General features: G+C 38.7%; 1 protein-coding gene across 1 annotated transcript in view; it reads left to right on the forward strand.

Moving 5' to 3' along the window:
• APOO (apolipoprotein O) overlaps nucleotides 1–18,549 on the forward strand; it is a 47,021-nt gene that overhangs the window by 12,082 nt on the left and 16,390 nt on the right. The window contains exons 2-6 of the mRNA XM_032475468.1: nucleotides 8,866–8,973; nucleotides 10,077–10,196; nucleotides 12,551–12,605; nucleotides 15,593–15,688; nucleotides 18,054–18,145. Of these exons, the coding sequence (XP_032331359.1) occupies nucleotides 8,866–8,973; nucleotides 10,077–10,196; nucleotides 12,551–12,605; nucleotides 15,593–15,688; nucleotides 18,054–18,145 (471 nt within the window). The remainder of the gene's footprint in view (nucleotides 1–8,865; nucleotides 8,974–10,076; nucleotides 10,197–12,550; nucleotides 12,606–15,592; nucleotides 15,689–18,053; nucleotides 18,146–18,549) is intronic.

Consider the following 18,549-nt stretch of genomic DNA (forward strand, 5'->3'; position numbering starts at 1 on the left):
ATAAACTTCTGATTGTTGATTCTGTCTTCTCTCTACAGTTGTTTCCCAGAATTACCAGTTGTGGTACATAATTCCTTTTTCTGTGTTACTCCTGTCCTTTGGTAGTGCATTTCTCATAGGTGGTGTAATTCTTTGCTTATTCACTTTATCAGATGACGGAGCCTGCAACCACATCTTGTTGTTTTTGAAGTCTATTTTCATTGTTTCATTAAAGAGTTGCTTTGATGTTGTCCTTTGACTGTGTGACTTGTAAGGCTATTGAATGAGGTAGGGAACTCAGAGAAAAACAGGTTTTTGGAGAAAGAGAATTCATTATGAGGCAGCAATTGAAAAACCTGGTGAGACACACAAGCCTGAGGCTTAGGGAGAGGCCAGGCTGGAAATATGATTTGGGCATCAGTAGCATAAGGTGGGTGTTAAAGACCTAGATTTAAATGAAATTGCTCTGGAGTGAGAAGAGGAGAGGGTTAAGTACTACTCTGACTCATTAACCTTGAAGAGATGGGCAGAAGAAGAGAAGGCCCAAAAGGAGAGTAAAAGTGCCCTGCAAAAAAAGCTTATAGGATGGGGCCAGAGTAGAATCGGAAGCCAGAGTAAGAGAGAGTTTCAAGATGGGGGAGTGGTCACAGTTTCAGGGTGCAGCCGAGGTACCACATGTCCATTGGAGTTTAGTAACTGGGAGGCCATTGGTGGCCTTGGGAAAACTGGTTTTAGATATATTGAGTAGTGAAGGGAGGAGGGAATAAAGTAGAGAAGGCAGACAGAATCTGTCTAACTTTGTGTTGACATATACCATATATACAGGAAAGTGCACAGATCACACGGAATTTTCAGAAACTGACCATACTAGTATATCTGGTACTCAAGAAGCCTTCAGGGCCCTTCTAGTCATTGCCCAGCTTGCTAAGGGTATCCACTATTCTGCCTTCTAACCAGACTTAAAAAAAAATTTGTCATTGGAGGGAGATGGAAGGATAAAATAGTTAGAAAGGGGATCAGGGGTGGGGAGGTGTTGTTTGTGTTGTGTTTAAGATGGGAAAGATTTTCTTGAATGTAAATAAATCCCATAATTTCTCTAGTGGGTGGCCAGTCACTGTTTCTTTTTAGGTTTAGGATGATTTTCATTTCATTTTTTCAAATGTTTTTAGAAATAAGTACGATTGAGTGTTTATACAAACTTAAGTTGAATAACTGTTCCCAAAGCATCTGCTTGTAGAATAGTGGTTTTCTAAACTTGGCTGATCGTGGGAATAGATTCTTGGAGCTCTCTTAGGTTTATTGAATCAGACACTCTGGGGGAAGGCATTGGAATCTGCGCTTCTAAAAACTCCCCAGGTGATTCTGAAACCTTCTGTGTATACAGGCCTGCAACGCGAGGCTTACGTTTTATTGAACAGGAAACATGTATTTTTAATGGAAGGTCTAATAAGATAATAGATCTGTAATTGTAGGAGAATAAAAGATTACCCTTCTTAATAAGGAGGGAGACTATATACTGGGTTTTTCATGAAGTTGAAGAAGAAAGCAAGTTATCAAGGATTTGAGCCCCACCATTCCTGAGCGTCCTTGAATAATTCTAAGGGTGACTTATTTAGCTTGAGATTTTTATTTGTCTTTAAAGCAGTTTTACTGGGACACAATCAGAAAGTGGTCCTGGAACTAGAGAGTGGGCAGTACACTTTTATTTGCAAAACAAAGATAGTTTAGCCTTCTGAATATCCATTATGATCTGAGTGTGACCTCATCCAATTCATACCTTGGTTAACTGTGTCCTAGAATCTGCCCTTGCTGCTGGTGCTGAAGACTAAACTCAATCTCATGCCTGAGTCTCTAGAAAAATATTTTTTTTTAAATTGTGACCTGTGTCTTTCTGAGTAAACGCATGAGCTTCCCGGAAACTCTGTAAGGGCAAGCAGGGATTACGTCTGCTTAAGTGTTGTGTCCTGTTTAGCACTGTGCCTGACATGTAATAGGTATATAGTAAATATTTGTTTTCGAAATAAAATTCTAGTTGACCTCTTCCAATTGTTATATCACATATAACCCCGCTTACCTAACCAGATTTATTTTGTTCTCATCAGTCCTTGATGGGCTTCATTGGAGAGACTAAGACGTGAAAGCCTTTAAGACAGTGGTGGCCTACTCCTTTGCACCACTTCTTGTTAGGGCCCCATCCAACCAACTGCCAATCCTGGTGCTCAGTTTCCATTGACATTTAAGCCCTCTGAGAACTATGTAAAATAAAAGTTGAAAGACAAAGAGAGTCCAGAGGTCTAAGATGGAGAATATACCTTGATAGGGGGAGAGTGTATAAGATATCTTGCTGGGGAATAGAATCAGACAAAAAGAAAGAGGGTTTAACCACATGAGCCAGGGAACTCAATGACACTCCCTCTGAGGTTTGCAAAGCTAAGGGTCACTAACTCACCTTTGTCTGAGCTAAATTTTAGTTTCCCCTATGACTATGGGTCTCTTACAGCTATATTCAAAACCTCAATCAAGCCAATAAATTAGGGTCCTTAATTTGAGATCCCCAACTAGCTGAATTCCAAGGGGGCATCTAATAACTGAAGGGCCCACTGCAGAGGAAAGGCTGGATCTAAAGCAGTGCAACTTTTGAATCTAGTTAGTCTGTGGCTGTGGCTTAGCACTCATTGAAGATAGAGCTCTTAGCAGAGTGGGCTTGACTTTGTTCTAGTAAGCCAAACTCATCTAATCCAAAGTAGAGAATGTTTAATTAGCTCTTAGAAAGTGCATATATACCCACTTACTGAGCCAGGCCATCTGCCCTGGGTGGAGAGTGAGCCTGGCAAATAAGAATTCTCAAGGACTGTCACTTGGGACAGTGAGTGCTCAGGCCATCGGTACCTACAGCCTAGAGGCTTCAGCTACTCATCGGAAAAGGTCCAGAGGCGATCTCACTTCCCAGGAAAAAGTCTGGCTGTACTATAATGGGTCAGAACCCGTTACTGAGAGAGAACGTCTTTGTGTTCATATCTGACCAGGCAACCTAGCAGGAGTGCCCTTGGTGATAAAGCCAGAGCTTCAGTGATTATTACCTGATTGGTTAAATCTTTCTTCAGGACATCTAACTTCTAGATTTGTATTTCTTTTCTTCCCTGGGGAGACAAAGGATTGAAGAAGGTTCTTCTTTGCCCCCCCTTATTGCCTTCACACTTTCCTGGCGTGATCTCTGCCAATTGTAACAACGTTTCCTTCTTAAATTGTAATATTGAATGGGTTCACCTGAATAATCAATATGAGCTCTGACAAATTATGATAGCCACCTGGCAGGGGCCCAGCATCTAGAATCCCCATTTGTGATAACTCTGGTCTGGTCAAGGCAGGATAAGGTAGTCTCTCACCAAGAGGAGCCCTCTTTGAGGCCCAAAAAGAAAGTGAACCACCCAAGATGATGGGCAGTGCATCTGCATCAGGCTTGTCTGCCTCTGGATCTTTTACCCAGGCTCTTCCTGTGGGTTTCCATTGCACAGTTCTGTACCACCCAGATCCTTACTACAGTCAGGTATGTGGCTGACTCCTTCCTAAGAATGACCCCCCTGGTCTGTGGTTCCCACCCATATTTTGGCATGAACTTGGCATGGTTTAGGTGTGTGTGGATTTTTTTTGAGATATAGTTTACGTACAGTGAGATGGACAGATGGTAAATTGTACAGATCATACAGCAATTTGAGTTTTGACAAATGTATACACCTTTTGTAAACCACACCCAATCAAGATATAGATCATTTCTGTCACCCCAGAAAGTTCCCTTGTGCTCCTTCTCAGTAAGTCTAACCCCCACCCCCACACGCTTCTCTCCCAGGCATTAACTGTTCTGATCTCTATCACTGTGTATTAAGTTTGAGGCCGTGGATTTTAAAACATACAAATTTTCTTAAAGTCTGGCAAGATACGTCAGAAAATAATATTTGTTCAGATAAATCAGTGCTCCCTAATGCAGGGGGATGCCCCCAGGAGACTTTTGACGGTGTCTAGAAACAGTTTTGACTCATGAGTGAGAAGGGTTCCTACTGGCATCTAGTGGATGGAGGCCAGGGATGCTCCTAAGCCTCCCACAGCGCCCAGGGCAGCCCCACAGCGGAGTGATCCAACCCCAAATGCCAACAGTGCTGAGGTTGAGAAACCCTGAGGTAAATCATGTGCTCTCTGCTGAGAGAATTGTGGCCCTGGGGAGTGTTAATCTGTGGCTCTTCCAGGCCTCTAGGGGTGAGAGGTGTTTTTTTTTTTTTTTTGGTTATTTGTTAAGAGCCTACAGAAAGCTCAAAAGGCAACTGCAGGAAGGGGCATTCTTGGGTGCCACCACCCTTGTGGCCACAGTCCTTGCTGTGTAGTGGGAGTGAGCATGGGCTTGGGCAGGCGGAGATGAACAGGAGAAGAGGGAGGTGAAGAAAACAACTTGGGCAATAAAGGGACAGGCTTAGCATAATATTAAAACTAGAAAAATGGACAAGAGGGGAAAATAAAGTGGAAATTAATGATACCTGAAGTACAAGCAACAGCATCAAAAATAAGCAAGTGAGGCTACATCAAACTAAAAACCTCTGCACGGCAAAAAAAAAAAAATCAACCTACAGAATGGGAAAAAATATTTGCAAACCATGTATCTGATAAGGGATTAATAGCCAAAATATATAAATATACATACAATTCAATAGCAGAAAAACTAATAACCCAATTTAAAAATGGGAAAAGGACCTGAATAGACATTTCTCCAAAGAAGATATACAAAAGGCTAGAAGATATATGAAAAGATGCTCAACATCACAAGTCATTAGGAAAATATAAATTAAAGCCACAATGAGATACCATCTCACTCCTGTTACAATGGCCATCATCAAAAGGGCAAGAGATAAATGCTGGCATGGATATGGAGAAAACAGAACCCTTGTTCACTGTTGGTAGGACTGTAAATTGATGCAGCCACTGTGAAAAACAGTATAGTGGTTTCTCAAAAAATTCAAAATAGAACTACCATATGGTCCAGCAATTCCACTTCTGGGAATATATCAAAAGGAAACAAAAGCACTAACTTGAAAAGGTATCTGCACCCCCATGTTCATAGCTGTGTTATTTACAATAGCCAAGACAAGGAGACAAGCTAAGTGTCTACTGATGGATGAATGGATAAAGAAGTTGTGGTATATATATATATATGTATATATATATAGTGAAATATTGTTCAGGCATAAAAAATGAAGAAATCCTACCATTTGCAACAACATGGATGGACCTTGAGGTCATTATGCTAAGTGAAATAAGTCAGACAGAAAAAGACAAATACTGTATGATCTCACTTGTATGTGGAATCTAAAAGCAAGCAAATAAAAAAACCAAACTTGTAGAAAAAGTGATCGGACTTGTGGTTATCATAGTTGGAGGAAGGTGGGAGGGAGGAGGAATTGGAGGAAGGTGGTCAAAAGGTACACATTTTCAGTTATAAATAAGTACTAGACATGTAATGTACAACATGATGACTATAGATAACACTCTTGTACAATATATAGGAAAGTTGTTGAGAGAGTTAATCTTAAGAATTCTCATCACAAGGAGAAAATTTTTTCTTTTTTTTCAATGTTTTTATATTTTTATTGAAGTATAGTCGGCTTACAGTGTGTCAATTTCTGGTGTACAGCCCAATACTTCAGTTATATAGGAACATACATATATTCATTTTTATATTCTCTTTCACTGTAAGTTACAAGATATTGAATATAGGCCCCTGTGCCATACAATATAAACTTATTGTTTATCTGTTGGTTTTTTTAATATATTAGTATCTGCAAATCTCGAACTCCCAATTTATCCCTTCCCACCCTGGTAACCATAAGTTTGTTTTCTATGTCTGTGAGTCTGTTTCTGTTTTGTAAATAAGTTCTTTTGTCTTTTTTTTTTTTAGATTCCACATATAAGTGATATCGTATAGTATTTTTCTTTCTCTTTCTGGCTTACTTCACTTAGAATGACATTCTCCAGGACCATCCATGTTGCTGCAAATGACATTGTTTTATTATTTTCTGTGGCTGAGAAGTACTCCATTGTGTAAATACACCACAACTTCTTTATCCAGTTATCTGTTGATGGACACTTAGGTTGCTTCCATGTCTTGGCTATTGTAAATAGTGCTGCTATGAACATTGGGGTGCATGTGTCTTTTTGAATTAAGGTTCCCCCTGGATATATGCCCAAGAGTGGGATTGCTGGATCATATGGTAAGTCTGTTTTTAGTTTTTTGAGGAATCTCCATACTGTTTTCCATAATGGCTGCACCAAACTCTTTTATTTTCTTTTTTAAAAATTGTATCTATATGAGAAGATAGACATTCGTTGAACCTATTGTGGTAATCATTTTACAGTATATGTAAATCAAACCATCATGCTGTACATCTTAAATTTATATAATGATGTGTCAGTTATTTCTCAATAAAACTGGAAAAATGCATTAAAATTCAAGAAAACGTTAAATTTAAAAAGCAAACGAGTTGAGATATAAAATAAAAGATGAAAGTGAGTGAGAATATTCAGTAAGAACATAAAAGAACATCTGAATTAAAAAACAGTAGAAGGCTGTGAGATGAAAAATGAAATATGTGAAAAGTAGATAGGATTACAGGTTGAAAGCAGGAATTGAGAATTAAAATGGTCAACACACGGCATTATATCTAATGAGGATGAAATAGGGGACAGTATGAACCCAAAATGTTTGGATGATGGAGTAGGAAAAGGGGTGGGGCACCAGCTATTGCCAGTAAGGAAGGGAATCTGAAACACAGTTGGGGCAGGGCCAGCCAGCTGGCTCAGTGGAAAGTCCCCAGTTTAAGCAGCATTGTCAGTAAGTTGTGGTCAGACCCAGAGGGCAGAGAGCATTGAGTTGGCACTTCCAGATACCAGCAGCCTCGTAGGCCCTCTCCAGGGGCCACCCTTACTGTCAGCAGTGGCTTACACTAACCTTTATTCTGGAAGCAAAAGAAATTAGTGGCAATATTGCCTTGAAAATAATACCTTTCAAGTATTTCACTTAATGCTTCAGGGTGTGTGAATTATTTTTAAACCAGTTAAAGTAATAACCACTCTTTTAAAAAAAATAGCTTCTAGCTTTTTATTTGCTTCTACAATACAGGAATTTCCTTTTTTGGTGTGTGACTCCAGGCATACATTTCAACAGATCTTTTTAGGTTTTATCCAGCATTATATGTTTTGTGAGGATTACAGAATAGCCTAGTCTTTCATATTACAGGCACTGTAATCTTAGGAATATGATTTCCATGGTGCTGAATCATGCCTAAGTAGTTAGAGCAAGTCAATAGCTCATTTATTTTTCTCCTCTCTTTTGTCCATTCACTTAGGCAATAAACAGTTATTGAGCATTTCTTTTGTGCTAGGCACAGTTAAGGGCACTAGAAATATAGGATAAGACACAGCCCCATCCTGAAAGGACTTCCATCTTGGTAGGGAGAACTTGGTAGACATAAACAAACGGGTAAGTGAGAAAAGAAAATCAGTAAATCTCCCTGCTCTTTGGTAGTTCTATAGAAAGACAAAGCAAATATAGAACATTCTAGCCAGAGGAAGCAGCATGTGAGAACCCATGATTCTGGGAAGCAGCATGAGAGAAATATTGAGAGTTCAAGTTTTGTGGGAAAAGGCAAAAGGACAGAGAGATGAAGTTAAGAAGGTGGTTGAGGTCAGATCATAAATGAGCCCTGTTTGTCTCACATAAAAATCCTAGGTAATAAATACCAAAAGATCTCAAATAAGGATATAGAAGATAATCAGGTTTGCAGTTTAGAAAGATCATTCTTTCGCAGTGTGGTGGTTCAAGTCATCAGAGGGCCTGATGAATTAAGCTGTTGAAACAATCCAGGAAAGAAGCAAGGGCCCAAGGGAAGATTGTACTGGAGGGCATAGAGAAGAGAGAGTGACTTGAGGCCATTTAGTAGGCAGAATTAACAGGACTTAATGGCCAGTGGGATGGGGGTGGTGCTGAAGATGACCTCAGAGTTTCTGATTGGGTTGTCCTGGATGGAATTACCATTCCTGAGAGAAGTAGAGGAAGAGGGGGCATATCTGAGGGAAAGATGCTAGGTGGTGAACTGCTGTGTAATACATTTTTAAAATGTATTATTTTTTGAAAAGCTTTCATGATTCCACAGCACACATCCACCCATCAGGCCTAGTGTGGACTCAGAGGCACAGACAGGATCCTGATGACTTGGTTTTTGGTGTGTTTGGTCTGGGGACCCTGTGTCCCATCCAAGTGGGAATGTCCAGAAATAATAGGATAAGCGAGTTGGGAGCTTGGGAGGGAACTCTGCGCTGGAGCTGCATATCTGGGAGTCACTGGCTTTGTGTCGAAGCCATGGGCATGAGTGACCCAGTCAGAGAGAGCAAAGCACAGAAAGAGACGAGTTCGGGAACTGAGATCAGGGGAGACCAGATCTGGATGGGAATGGAAAGGGAGAGCTGAAAGTTTGATTAGTAGAATTACAGGAAGAATCTTCACTCTGTTCAGGGAATCACTAGGTAGGATCGTTTAAAACTCCTTCCCTTGTTGTTATTGATGATTGTGTGTGTGTATCTTTTATTTCACTTGAAAGGCTAAGTAGAAAAACCTCAGGAACTACTGTCTTTTAGGAATTAGAATAAAGGTGACCTGAAACTTTAAGTTCGTGAGAACATGTTTTTTAGGTTCTGATTCCCATAAGACTTCAAGAATACATTTATTTCTCATAAAGTGCAATAAGCCTTTCAAGACAGGAGTGGCTGAGGTCACAAATGTGCTCACATTATGTACATTCAGTTTGTAGCCATGAGAGAAGACTTAAGATGGCTTCTGTGTTTCAGGTAATTCAGAGGTCTGTGGGGCCGGCCAGCCTGAGTCTGCTCACCTTCAAAGTCTATGCGTCACCAAAAAAGGACTCACCTCACAAGGCTTCTGTGAAAGTTAATGAGGTAACATGTTGTGATATATTTTCAATGTCTGATTTAGTTACTATAGGAAGTATACACATTGAATATCAATTCTGAAGATACGTTTTTTATAGTTTGTTTTTCTTTGTGGGAAGCCTCTAAACTATGGCTTTTTCAATTGATAAACTTTAATTAATGGTACTTAGCTAAGGGCATAATTAAGGAATATTTCCTAGATTTTTTTAGTGGAGAATCTGCTGTGTCCTAGTAGATTGTAAGCACAACTCACTTCTAAGTGATCTGCCCGATTCTAGACTGCTTATCAAGCCAGGAAAACATACGTGTTTTTCCCTCTCCTAGGAAATTAAAGACCTGGGCTCATTCTGCTTCTTGGCTGGATTAGAGGCTCATAAGTAGATGCTTAATAAATACTAAGTAAAGAAAACAAGAAATTGTCTCTCCATTGTTGACATTCTTTTTCGTCTATACTTCTCACTGATTATTTTGGATATCTGGTTTCTTTTGACTTTGAGTAAGTGTCATAAAGGTCTACCTCCAGTCATGGCTATGGTTACTTATGTGGTGCTTACCTAAAACTAAATACCTTACTTCTTTGCCCTTTACTCTCTTCTTCTCAGGCTTTGGGACAGTGGTATTTTTAAGGGTGAAGAAGGCAGCCAGTGGTGGCTGTGAAGTGTCACCAGTCTGTGTTGGGAGCAAACCTCTCCGGCTTTGGTTAGCACTAGACTGCTCATTAGAACTATGTCACATGCTTTTTAGTTACTCTCAAGCTTTTTTTCCTACCCTTCCTCCCACTCACCCTTTAGAGTAATACAATCCTTCCAAACTAAATCTAAGGGGGAATATCAAATACCAATATATAAAACGTGTCAAGGAAGACTGCTTTGTCTGCTACCAGTAGGTTGGTGGGAGGCTAGGGCACCTCATAGCCCTGCTCTCTTGGCCTGATTGATTAAGGAAATAAGCAAGGTGCCAAGATCCTCTGAAGCAAGGTGCACATAATCCTTGGTCACTGTAATTCATGAATTATTAGAGATACAATGCTTACAAATTTGATAATGATTATGTTATCTCATTCCTGTGTACACGTTTTGATTTTTGTTTTGTTTTTTTAATCTATACAGCTTTCACTCTACTCCATTCCTGAGGGGCAGTCTAAATATGTGGAAGAGCCAAGGACCCAACTTGAAGAAAGCATCTCCCATCTCCGACATTATTGTGAGCCATATACAAATTGGTGTCAGGTACAGCTGTTCTGAAAATGGAATGAGTGCATTTCTGTTGAAGTCAGTAGTGAAAAGTCTGTATTGGCTGATTATTTTCAGAAAAAGGCAGTATAAAGGGCCCTGCCTTAAGAGTGCCCAACTTAAAAATGCTCATCAGTCCCATCTCTGGGGGCGGGGCAGGGTGGGGAGCAGAGAGCCCTAGCTTCCTGTTGGTGACTGTTGCCACAGCCACAGAGAGAATTTCCTTCTCACTGAATAGCATGTGGCACCTTGACTAGAAAGCAGAGGACTGGTACCTATCTTGTTGGTCACAACTAGGAAAACATCACCCACAAGGGGAGGATATGGGGCTGGATGTAAACATTTATATCAAAATTAGAAAGTTTCCCTCCCTACAGAGATACTACAGCTCAGTACCACTTTAAACTGGAATGGGTTCAGAGCTTTTTGAATGCTGTAATAGGAGGGTACATAACTAGAAACGGGTGGAATTACATACTTGAGTGATCAAAGAACTAAATATGCAGATTGACTTCTACTGCTTAGGTTTTAGATCAGGCATTTGTCCTTCTGTTCATGAAGGCATGTCTGTGATTTTTAACATCTGAAACCGAAGTTTACAGTCTATAGAATGCTTTTGTGGGCTTTGATACACGTATTTGCCGTACTTGATTTTGATTTTAAAAGTTGATGACGGAATAAAAGTATGAGTGTGGCGTGGTCTAGATTTATTTTGCTTGAGATTTATAAGCTTAATTTTTATCTAGAACTTGTTTTAAAATTTTTAATTTCCTCTATCTGTGCCAGTGCTGAAGTTTTGTTCACCAATTTAGAAAGAAAATAATAAGCATAGACTCTGTCAGCTGTGTAAATTAGACCACTATACTTCAGTATCTTGACTGTATTACTGAGTCTTGAAATACCTAAAGACTTTATATATAATGTGTTGTAACTCACTTAGACTTTATTCTCTTGTTCTAGAAGATTTTTAAACCATCTGCTGGTGGTTAAGGTCAGCACATTTGCAAATATTTTTGTGTCATGTAGATATGACTACTGTTATTTCTCTTTGTTTTTGGAGGGCGGGGATTATAAAAGTTCTTTGTCTTTTTACCTTTCAACCTAAGGTTGATTTTTGTTTTTTACTTTGTCGCCTGTGCATGTCACTCAGTGCAGCAAAATACCCCTTTACCTGATAGAATAGTTATTACATATTTGTTTGTACTACTTCTAAATAAAAACACTTTCTTTGTGATTATACTGTTTTCATTTTCCTATAGATTGAAGTCTTTTTTCCCCCTTAACAGAGGCACTGGGGATTGAACCCGGGACCTTGTGCACACCAAGCACATGTTTTACCACTGAGCCATACTCCCCACCCCCGATTTAAGTTTTGATAAATGAAAATATTTTTAATTCCTTGCTCCTTTTTAAGGCCTACAAGTTCTAGTCTCTTTCTTTAAGAACTAATTTAATTTTTCTTCATGATAAACAGATTATGCTAGCAAAAGAAGTGGGCAGTCACTCTAGACATTGATCTGCAGTTTTTCTTTTTTTATGGGCAGAAAAAATTAATAATGGATTTTAATGAGACATATGCAGTTTTTGTAATGTTCTTTATGTCCTCCACCAAATTCAGCATTTAATATTTTAGGCCATTTTTAACAGTACTAGGGTAACTTGCTCTGACTTGAACTGAATTAAATAAAACAAATCCTTTTCCAAGTGGCAACTGGTTCTGTTACCTTCTGATACCCACGTATCTCTTTTCCCAGCCTTACTGTAGACTTCTTGAATGTGGGTCCCTTCTTTTCTTTAGGATCATCTGTTGTTCTTATACAAAGCCTTTGTTGTTGTTGTTGTTGTTAAAAGAATGTTAGCACTTCATTTGCTTCAGGATTGTGGTGTTTCTCCAAACCTGCATATAGACTCCTTTGTCCCATTAAAGCTGGTCATTCCTGCTTCAAATGGACAGTTTTCAGATATAGGCTCTAAAATCCAGGCAAATCAGGAAATAGACTTAATATGAAAGATTTAATCTCAAATAGAAAGGATTTCCACTTAAATTTTCAAGGGGATTGATTTTTGTCCATTTTCTTCAATTTTAATAGAAGACCAAAAGGGCTGGGTTGTTGAAACCACTTCACTTGAAATCTTTGCTTCCTGTGGCAATAATAAGCTGTTCTGCTGAGGAGTTTGCGGTGAAGGAGAAATTACAAAAGAATAAACAACACAAAAAACCCCAGATAGACAGTATATCCCTTTGTTCAAAAAGTGTTAGTAATATGATAATTTATTCAGTAAAGACAAATATATTTATTGTTACTTTCTAATCAGTAAATGCTACTCATTGATTTTTTTAATCTTTTTAGGAAATGTACTCCCAAACTAAGCCCAAGATGCAAAATTTGGTTCAATGGGGGTTAGGTAAGTTGATTTTTAATTAAGCATAATCAGTTTGTTTGACATTAAACTCTTTAACTGGGATTCCATGGATGGGCTCCAGGAGATCTGTGAATTCCTTAACATTATATGCAGAATTAAGAGCTATTTGGATTTTTCTGGAAAGAGGATCAATTTTTTTCATCCGATTACAGAGAACTAGTGTCCCCAAATACTCAGGTAAGTCTCTTCAGGATCATTAGGATTTTTGGCCTAGTAAGTGTGGATTTACTGGATTTTCTGTCTTTAAATCTATTTCCAGGTGCATGTTTTAACTCATCAATAGGTTTTCAGAATCAGGATAGCTCATTTGCACGGCTATTAACACATAGAAGTTTAGAGGCAGGAAGGAACTGGGCTGGTAGACCTGAGAAAGGCTTTATTACATAATTATTAGTGTTCTTACATTTTTCCTTTGTTTTTAATTGCTTTTGATTGTTTTTCACATCCACTTAACACATACACTCATAGGGTGGGTTCATAGTCTGTTCTAACTAGTTTCAGGAACTGGTGAATTAATAGACATAGATCATATTTCATTCCCCTTATTGGGCATCTCAGCCAGTCAACTTCTTGTTTATACAGTTGTTTGTTTCCGTGACAGTATAAAATAAATAAACGTGAGTGTAATTTATTTCTTTGTGAAGATCGTCATAGAGTATTGATGTGCAGATACCGCAAAACTACCAGATAAATTTTTCATTTGAAGACAGACATGTTAGTAGCTTACCAGTTCTTTAAATTATTCATGTATGTTAATTAACATCTTAATTTTATAAATATTTATTTAGTGCTTATTATGTGTCAGGAACTAGTCTAAGTGCTTTAAAAATATTAATTTATGTATAATCCCCATAACAACTCTGACAGGTACTTTTACCTTCATGTTTTACCTGAGGAAGCTAAAGAACTCCTGATCTTTTATTTATATATGTGACTGAGGTGGTCGCTTCATTGTCCCCTCTCATTTCCCATTGAGTCATAGCAGTAGACATTATCTGCAATGTGAGTCTTTTTTTTTTTTTTTCCTTCTCTTGGACTCGTAGTTACTGTAAAGACTCTTAAGAAGAAACATTCCATTATGAGTTGCGTTGTTGTCTGCCAAGGCAACTAGTCCATTTCCCAGCAGTCACAGCCAAGACATGTTACTAGAAGCTGGGCTTCAGCCTCATTGCAGTCTTCCAGCGTGTCTTCTTTCCCATTTCTTTGTGATTTACCCACTTTGGCTCAGCTTACCAAGGCTTCTGGATGTCCTTCTATCAGCTGCTCTGTGTGCGTGTCTAGAATTGAAAATACCATGCTGGTAGGCAAAGGGAAGTGGAAAGCTGCCTCAAATGACCCAGACAAGAAGATGAAAAGTTAAAATCAGGTTAAAGGCAAAATAAGTAAAAGTCCAGACAGGAATTAGTGCAAACAACACAAGCCCTATAGTAGTGTTTAAAATGACCACATTTCCTGAAGAACCCAAGAACAGGAAAATTGGCACATGTCTGGTATTATCTTGAGGAGAGAATTACTGAGTATTCAGTAATAAGTTCAGTTCCACTTACATTTGTTAAGTCACCATCATGGCAGGCATTGAAGAGAGAGAGAGAGGCTGGTTAAGAGAGTGGTCACAACCACTGAGCTGCATGTAATAAAGTATTCAGTACTAGGAGAAATACAGAGGTAGTCATGGACCACTATCAAAGATACAGAGGAAGGAGACTAGTTTGATAGAGACTGAGGACATGGGAGCAGTCAGGGAAGGAGTTCTGAGATGAGTCTTGAAGGAACAGAGCCACACAAAACGTGGGGGTGGGACTTGGGCAGCATTCCACTCAGAGGGCACGGCATGACCAAGGCTCGGAGTGGTGGTTCAGCGTTGGGTGTCCGGGAACTGAAAGCAGATAGGGAGTGTTGAAGATGAGGCTGAGAGACGTGAAGGCTTTTCAAGTCATGACCTGCCTGAAATCCATTGTTGATTAATTCAGTGTCCGTTAACTCCTAGCAGTGTTTTTAATAAATGTCTGTTGAGTGAACATCCACTATTTACCACTGGAGGAAAAATGGCATAGAAGTCTAAGCTGTCCACAATTAAGGGGCAGATATTCTCCTTGAGGAGACGTGAAATACACCCCTGAATAATTAAACACACGGGCTGTACAATTAGGTACCGAATGGTGGTACCGAGAATAAGTATAATGGGACTTTAGAAGAGAAAGAGGTGTGGACTGATGAGTGTAGGAAAGGCTTTTCTGAGGAGGTAGGACTTAAGCTGGCTCTTATTTGGTGGCATTGGCTCAGTGGAGAGGAGAGGAGGGGAGAGGGTAAGAGGCATCATGTGAATGAGTCATACGGCATGTTCAGGCATGGCAAATAGGCTCACGTGCTGCATTTATTTGTATTTATTTTACCTATTAACAGTGTCTGTTTCCCTCATATACTTGCACTACAAGTTTTCTTCATTATCCAGATTTACTCTGTTCTTGAGTTTGAATAATGAATTCACATGGCAAAGGATACATTTTTTTTCCTGAATCTAATGTTTTTGGTTCCTGAGTTTCAGAGCGTAGGCAACAAAGCTTCAGATAGTGACAGATCTATCTAAAGATTTATCCAAGTTTATTCTGTTTCTAGGTTTGGGTAACAAGCAAGGGATCCCTGTATTTGTATTTCTCCCCTTATGAATAGTTGATTCAGATTTATTGCCTTCAGGAATATGAAGGTAATCTAACATTACTTTATTGTCAGAATGTTGTTAGACCAAAAACTTTGAAAATTGGGTACTTTCTCTGTGACTAGTAAATCATGTTTACATGTGCATAAAAAGAATGTGTTGAAAAAAGTCTATTAACAGAAAGCAAAAAATAGGCATATGTTAGATATTTTGTTCTTTTTATTTTTATTTTGAATTGGAATATGGTTGATTTACATGTTTTATTTTTAATGAGCAATTTATGGAACTATTTCCCGTTTTGATTCTATTGTAGACAGCTATGAATATCTCCAAAATGCACCTCCTGGATTTTTTCCAAGACTTGGTGTTATTGGTTTTGCTGGTATTATTGGACTCCTTTTGGCTAGAGGTAGGTACAGTTTTGTTTTGTTTTTTTAACAGTTCATAAGAGAGAGATAAGATATATATTTGGTTCTTTCTTTTTATCTACCAGTTTTCAGAATACTGAGTTGGTTCCTGGATATGTCCTTCTTAGTATGTAATTGACATGATTGTTTTCTCCAGTATATTTGGTTTTAAGCATATATAGAAATTATTTTAAAAATAAAGTGAAAGAAATTATATACTCTTGGTTAAAGAAAGAAATTAGTTACCCTTTATAGGCACATTTACTTGGTCAAATTCCTATTGCCCTTTGGTACAGAAAGAGTGAACATTCTTTAACCAAAATCTGTCACACCTGAGAAATTGTTTCTGTTTCACTATTAAGATCAGGCTATTAATCATAGTAACTAGAACAGTGATTTCATAGAGATTTTATTAATTTCCTGATGTAGCTTCATTCAGTGATGATATAAAAACTTTTAAAACACTTAAAATTAAAAACTAACACATATTAACTTAAAACATTACTGTACTTCACTGCTGGATTATAAAATGTTTATAGGAAATAAAGGATGATAAAATACTTCACTATAATGAGATTATTATGAGTTACTTGAAGTTTCACTGATTATAAAATTCATACTTCACAAAAATCCCTAAAACCGGAAGACTGAACCTTGTGATCAGGTCCTCATAAAAGATAACTTTAGAGACTAGTTTGGTACCCAATTTCTCTGATATTAAAAACCTTTTCTGTAGATACCTTAACCATTCTTTTAGAATCTGGTGGAAAGCTGCCCTGGTACCAGTCCCTCAACCTGTGGAATAAATTCCTATTGTGGTTTCTGTGCCCTCCTCCTGTCTTGTGCAGAATATATAAGAATTGAATTTAGAGTTTATTTTTACTAATCAACTTGGGCAATAGTTGAACCAGCTTTTTTCCCCAAACTTCTTTCCCCTCCTTTCTTTAAAACTGTCCAGAAAAGCGTTCCTGTCTTGTTTAGATAGTGTTTAGAATTTATGAAGAACCCAAGGCCAGGGTGTTGGAATGTTGGCTGCAATTAAGGAGCCAGGAATGTGGAATCAAGTGAGATTAGCGTCTTTCTTCCTCTCCGTGGTTAGAGCACGTGGAAGAGTCGAACAGGCTTAAAGAAGGCTCTCCGTGCCGTACGTGCGTTTTCACTGTCAAGTGTTTATCTTCCCCGTATCCACTGGGGTGACCATCCTGAGGAGGATTGGCGACTGTGCTCTCCTGGGCAGAACAGCAGCATAAGGATACCCACTATGGTGGGTGGGTCCTAATCCTTTGTATTTTGTTTGCTTGTTTGTTTCTTTGTGCCTCTCTCTTTTTCCTTTTCCTAAGAGAGCTCAGTAGTATTAAAATAATTTAAAACCTTAATTCTTTTTCTGAAAAGTACACATGCACACATAGTCATGTGCACATACCAAGCAGCAGATCTCTTCCCGTGGGTGCTGAGGTACAAGGGCCTGAGGTACAACGTCGGGGGTGAGGGTGTCCCTAAGCAAGATGAGTAGGAGTGTAGGTATGTTTCTGGGTGGTCAGTGGTTTGCAGGCCCCTCCAGGTACATGATCCCCTATGCTGGCAGCAGTAGGATGGGCTCAGAAAGTCATTCCTGGGGGAGTTTCTTTTCTTTCTTTTTCAGCCTAACATTTCTTTTAATTTTATTTTTAAATAAACTTAGATATATTTAAGGTGTACAACATGATGTTTTGACATACATATACCTAGTGAAATGATTACTGGAGTCAAGCTAATTAATACATCTTTTCACATAGTTGCCTTTTTTGTGTGTGAGAGCACCTGGAATCTCCTCTCTTAGTAAATGTCCAAGGTTCAGTGTTACTAACTCTAGTCATCATGCCATACATTAGATCTCTAGATTTATTCATCCTGTATTGCTGCAGCTTTGTACCTTTGACCAACATCTCCCTGTTTCCCCCACCTCCCCACTCCTGATAACCACCCTTCTACTATCTGCTTTTATATATTTGACTTTTTTAGATTCTACATATCAGTGAGAATGGTTCCCTAGGGCTGGGGGTGATGGAGGAACTGGGGGGTAACTCCTAATGGATGTGAGGTTTCTTTTTGGATGATGAAAATATTCTAAAATTGATTGTGGTGATGGCTGTGCACTCTGTCAATACACGAAAAGCCATTGAATGGTACACTTTAGATGGTGAGTTGTGTGAATTATATCTCCCTAAAGCTTTGAAAATGTAGTGGTCCTTTCTGGTGTGTATATTAGGCACATTCTCTGTCAATCTAGGATCAAAGAAGTCTTTCTAGTGTTAGATGTACAAAAGCAAATTGTGATGATAAGGATAATGAAACATCTGATGGTGTCCACAACCTTTTATTTAATAGGTTCAAAAATAAAGAAGCTGGTGTATCCACCTGGTTTCATGGGATTAGCTGCCTCTCTTTATTACCCACAACAAGCCATCGTATTTGTCCAGGTAAGTTAGACCCAGTAAGCTAAGATGTTTCTCATACTGTATGGGTTTACTGCTTAATTTTATTTTATTTTGCAGCATTTGTCACACTAGACTAAAATTTGTTGGTACAGAATGAACTATAGCAAAGTTTAATGTTTTTCTCCAATATGTACCTCAGTTCTGGCTCTCCTTCCAATGTCAGTATTCAGAAAACACATGCTAATTTGAATATTAATCAAAGAAAATTTAAGATACCTTTTTTCCATAATTACATGGAAGTCTAGAGACTCAAATTCCAAAGCTGATAGTTATGGGCCATTCTCAGTTTGGGCATATCTGGTCCTTGGAGTTGCAGGCATGGGCCTGTGCTCTGGCCCTCTGTGCCTTCTCCCTCATCCTGGTGCCAGCCTCTCTATCCTTGCTGG

This window comes from Camelus ferus, chromosome X (genome assembly GCF_009834535.1).
Source record: "Camelus ferus isolate YT-003-E chromosome X, BCGSAC_Cfer_1.0, whole genome shotgun sequence".
Taxonomy (NCBI): domain Eukaryota; kingdom Metazoa; phylum Chordata; class Mammalia; order Artiodactyla; family Camelidae; genus Camelus; species Camelus ferus.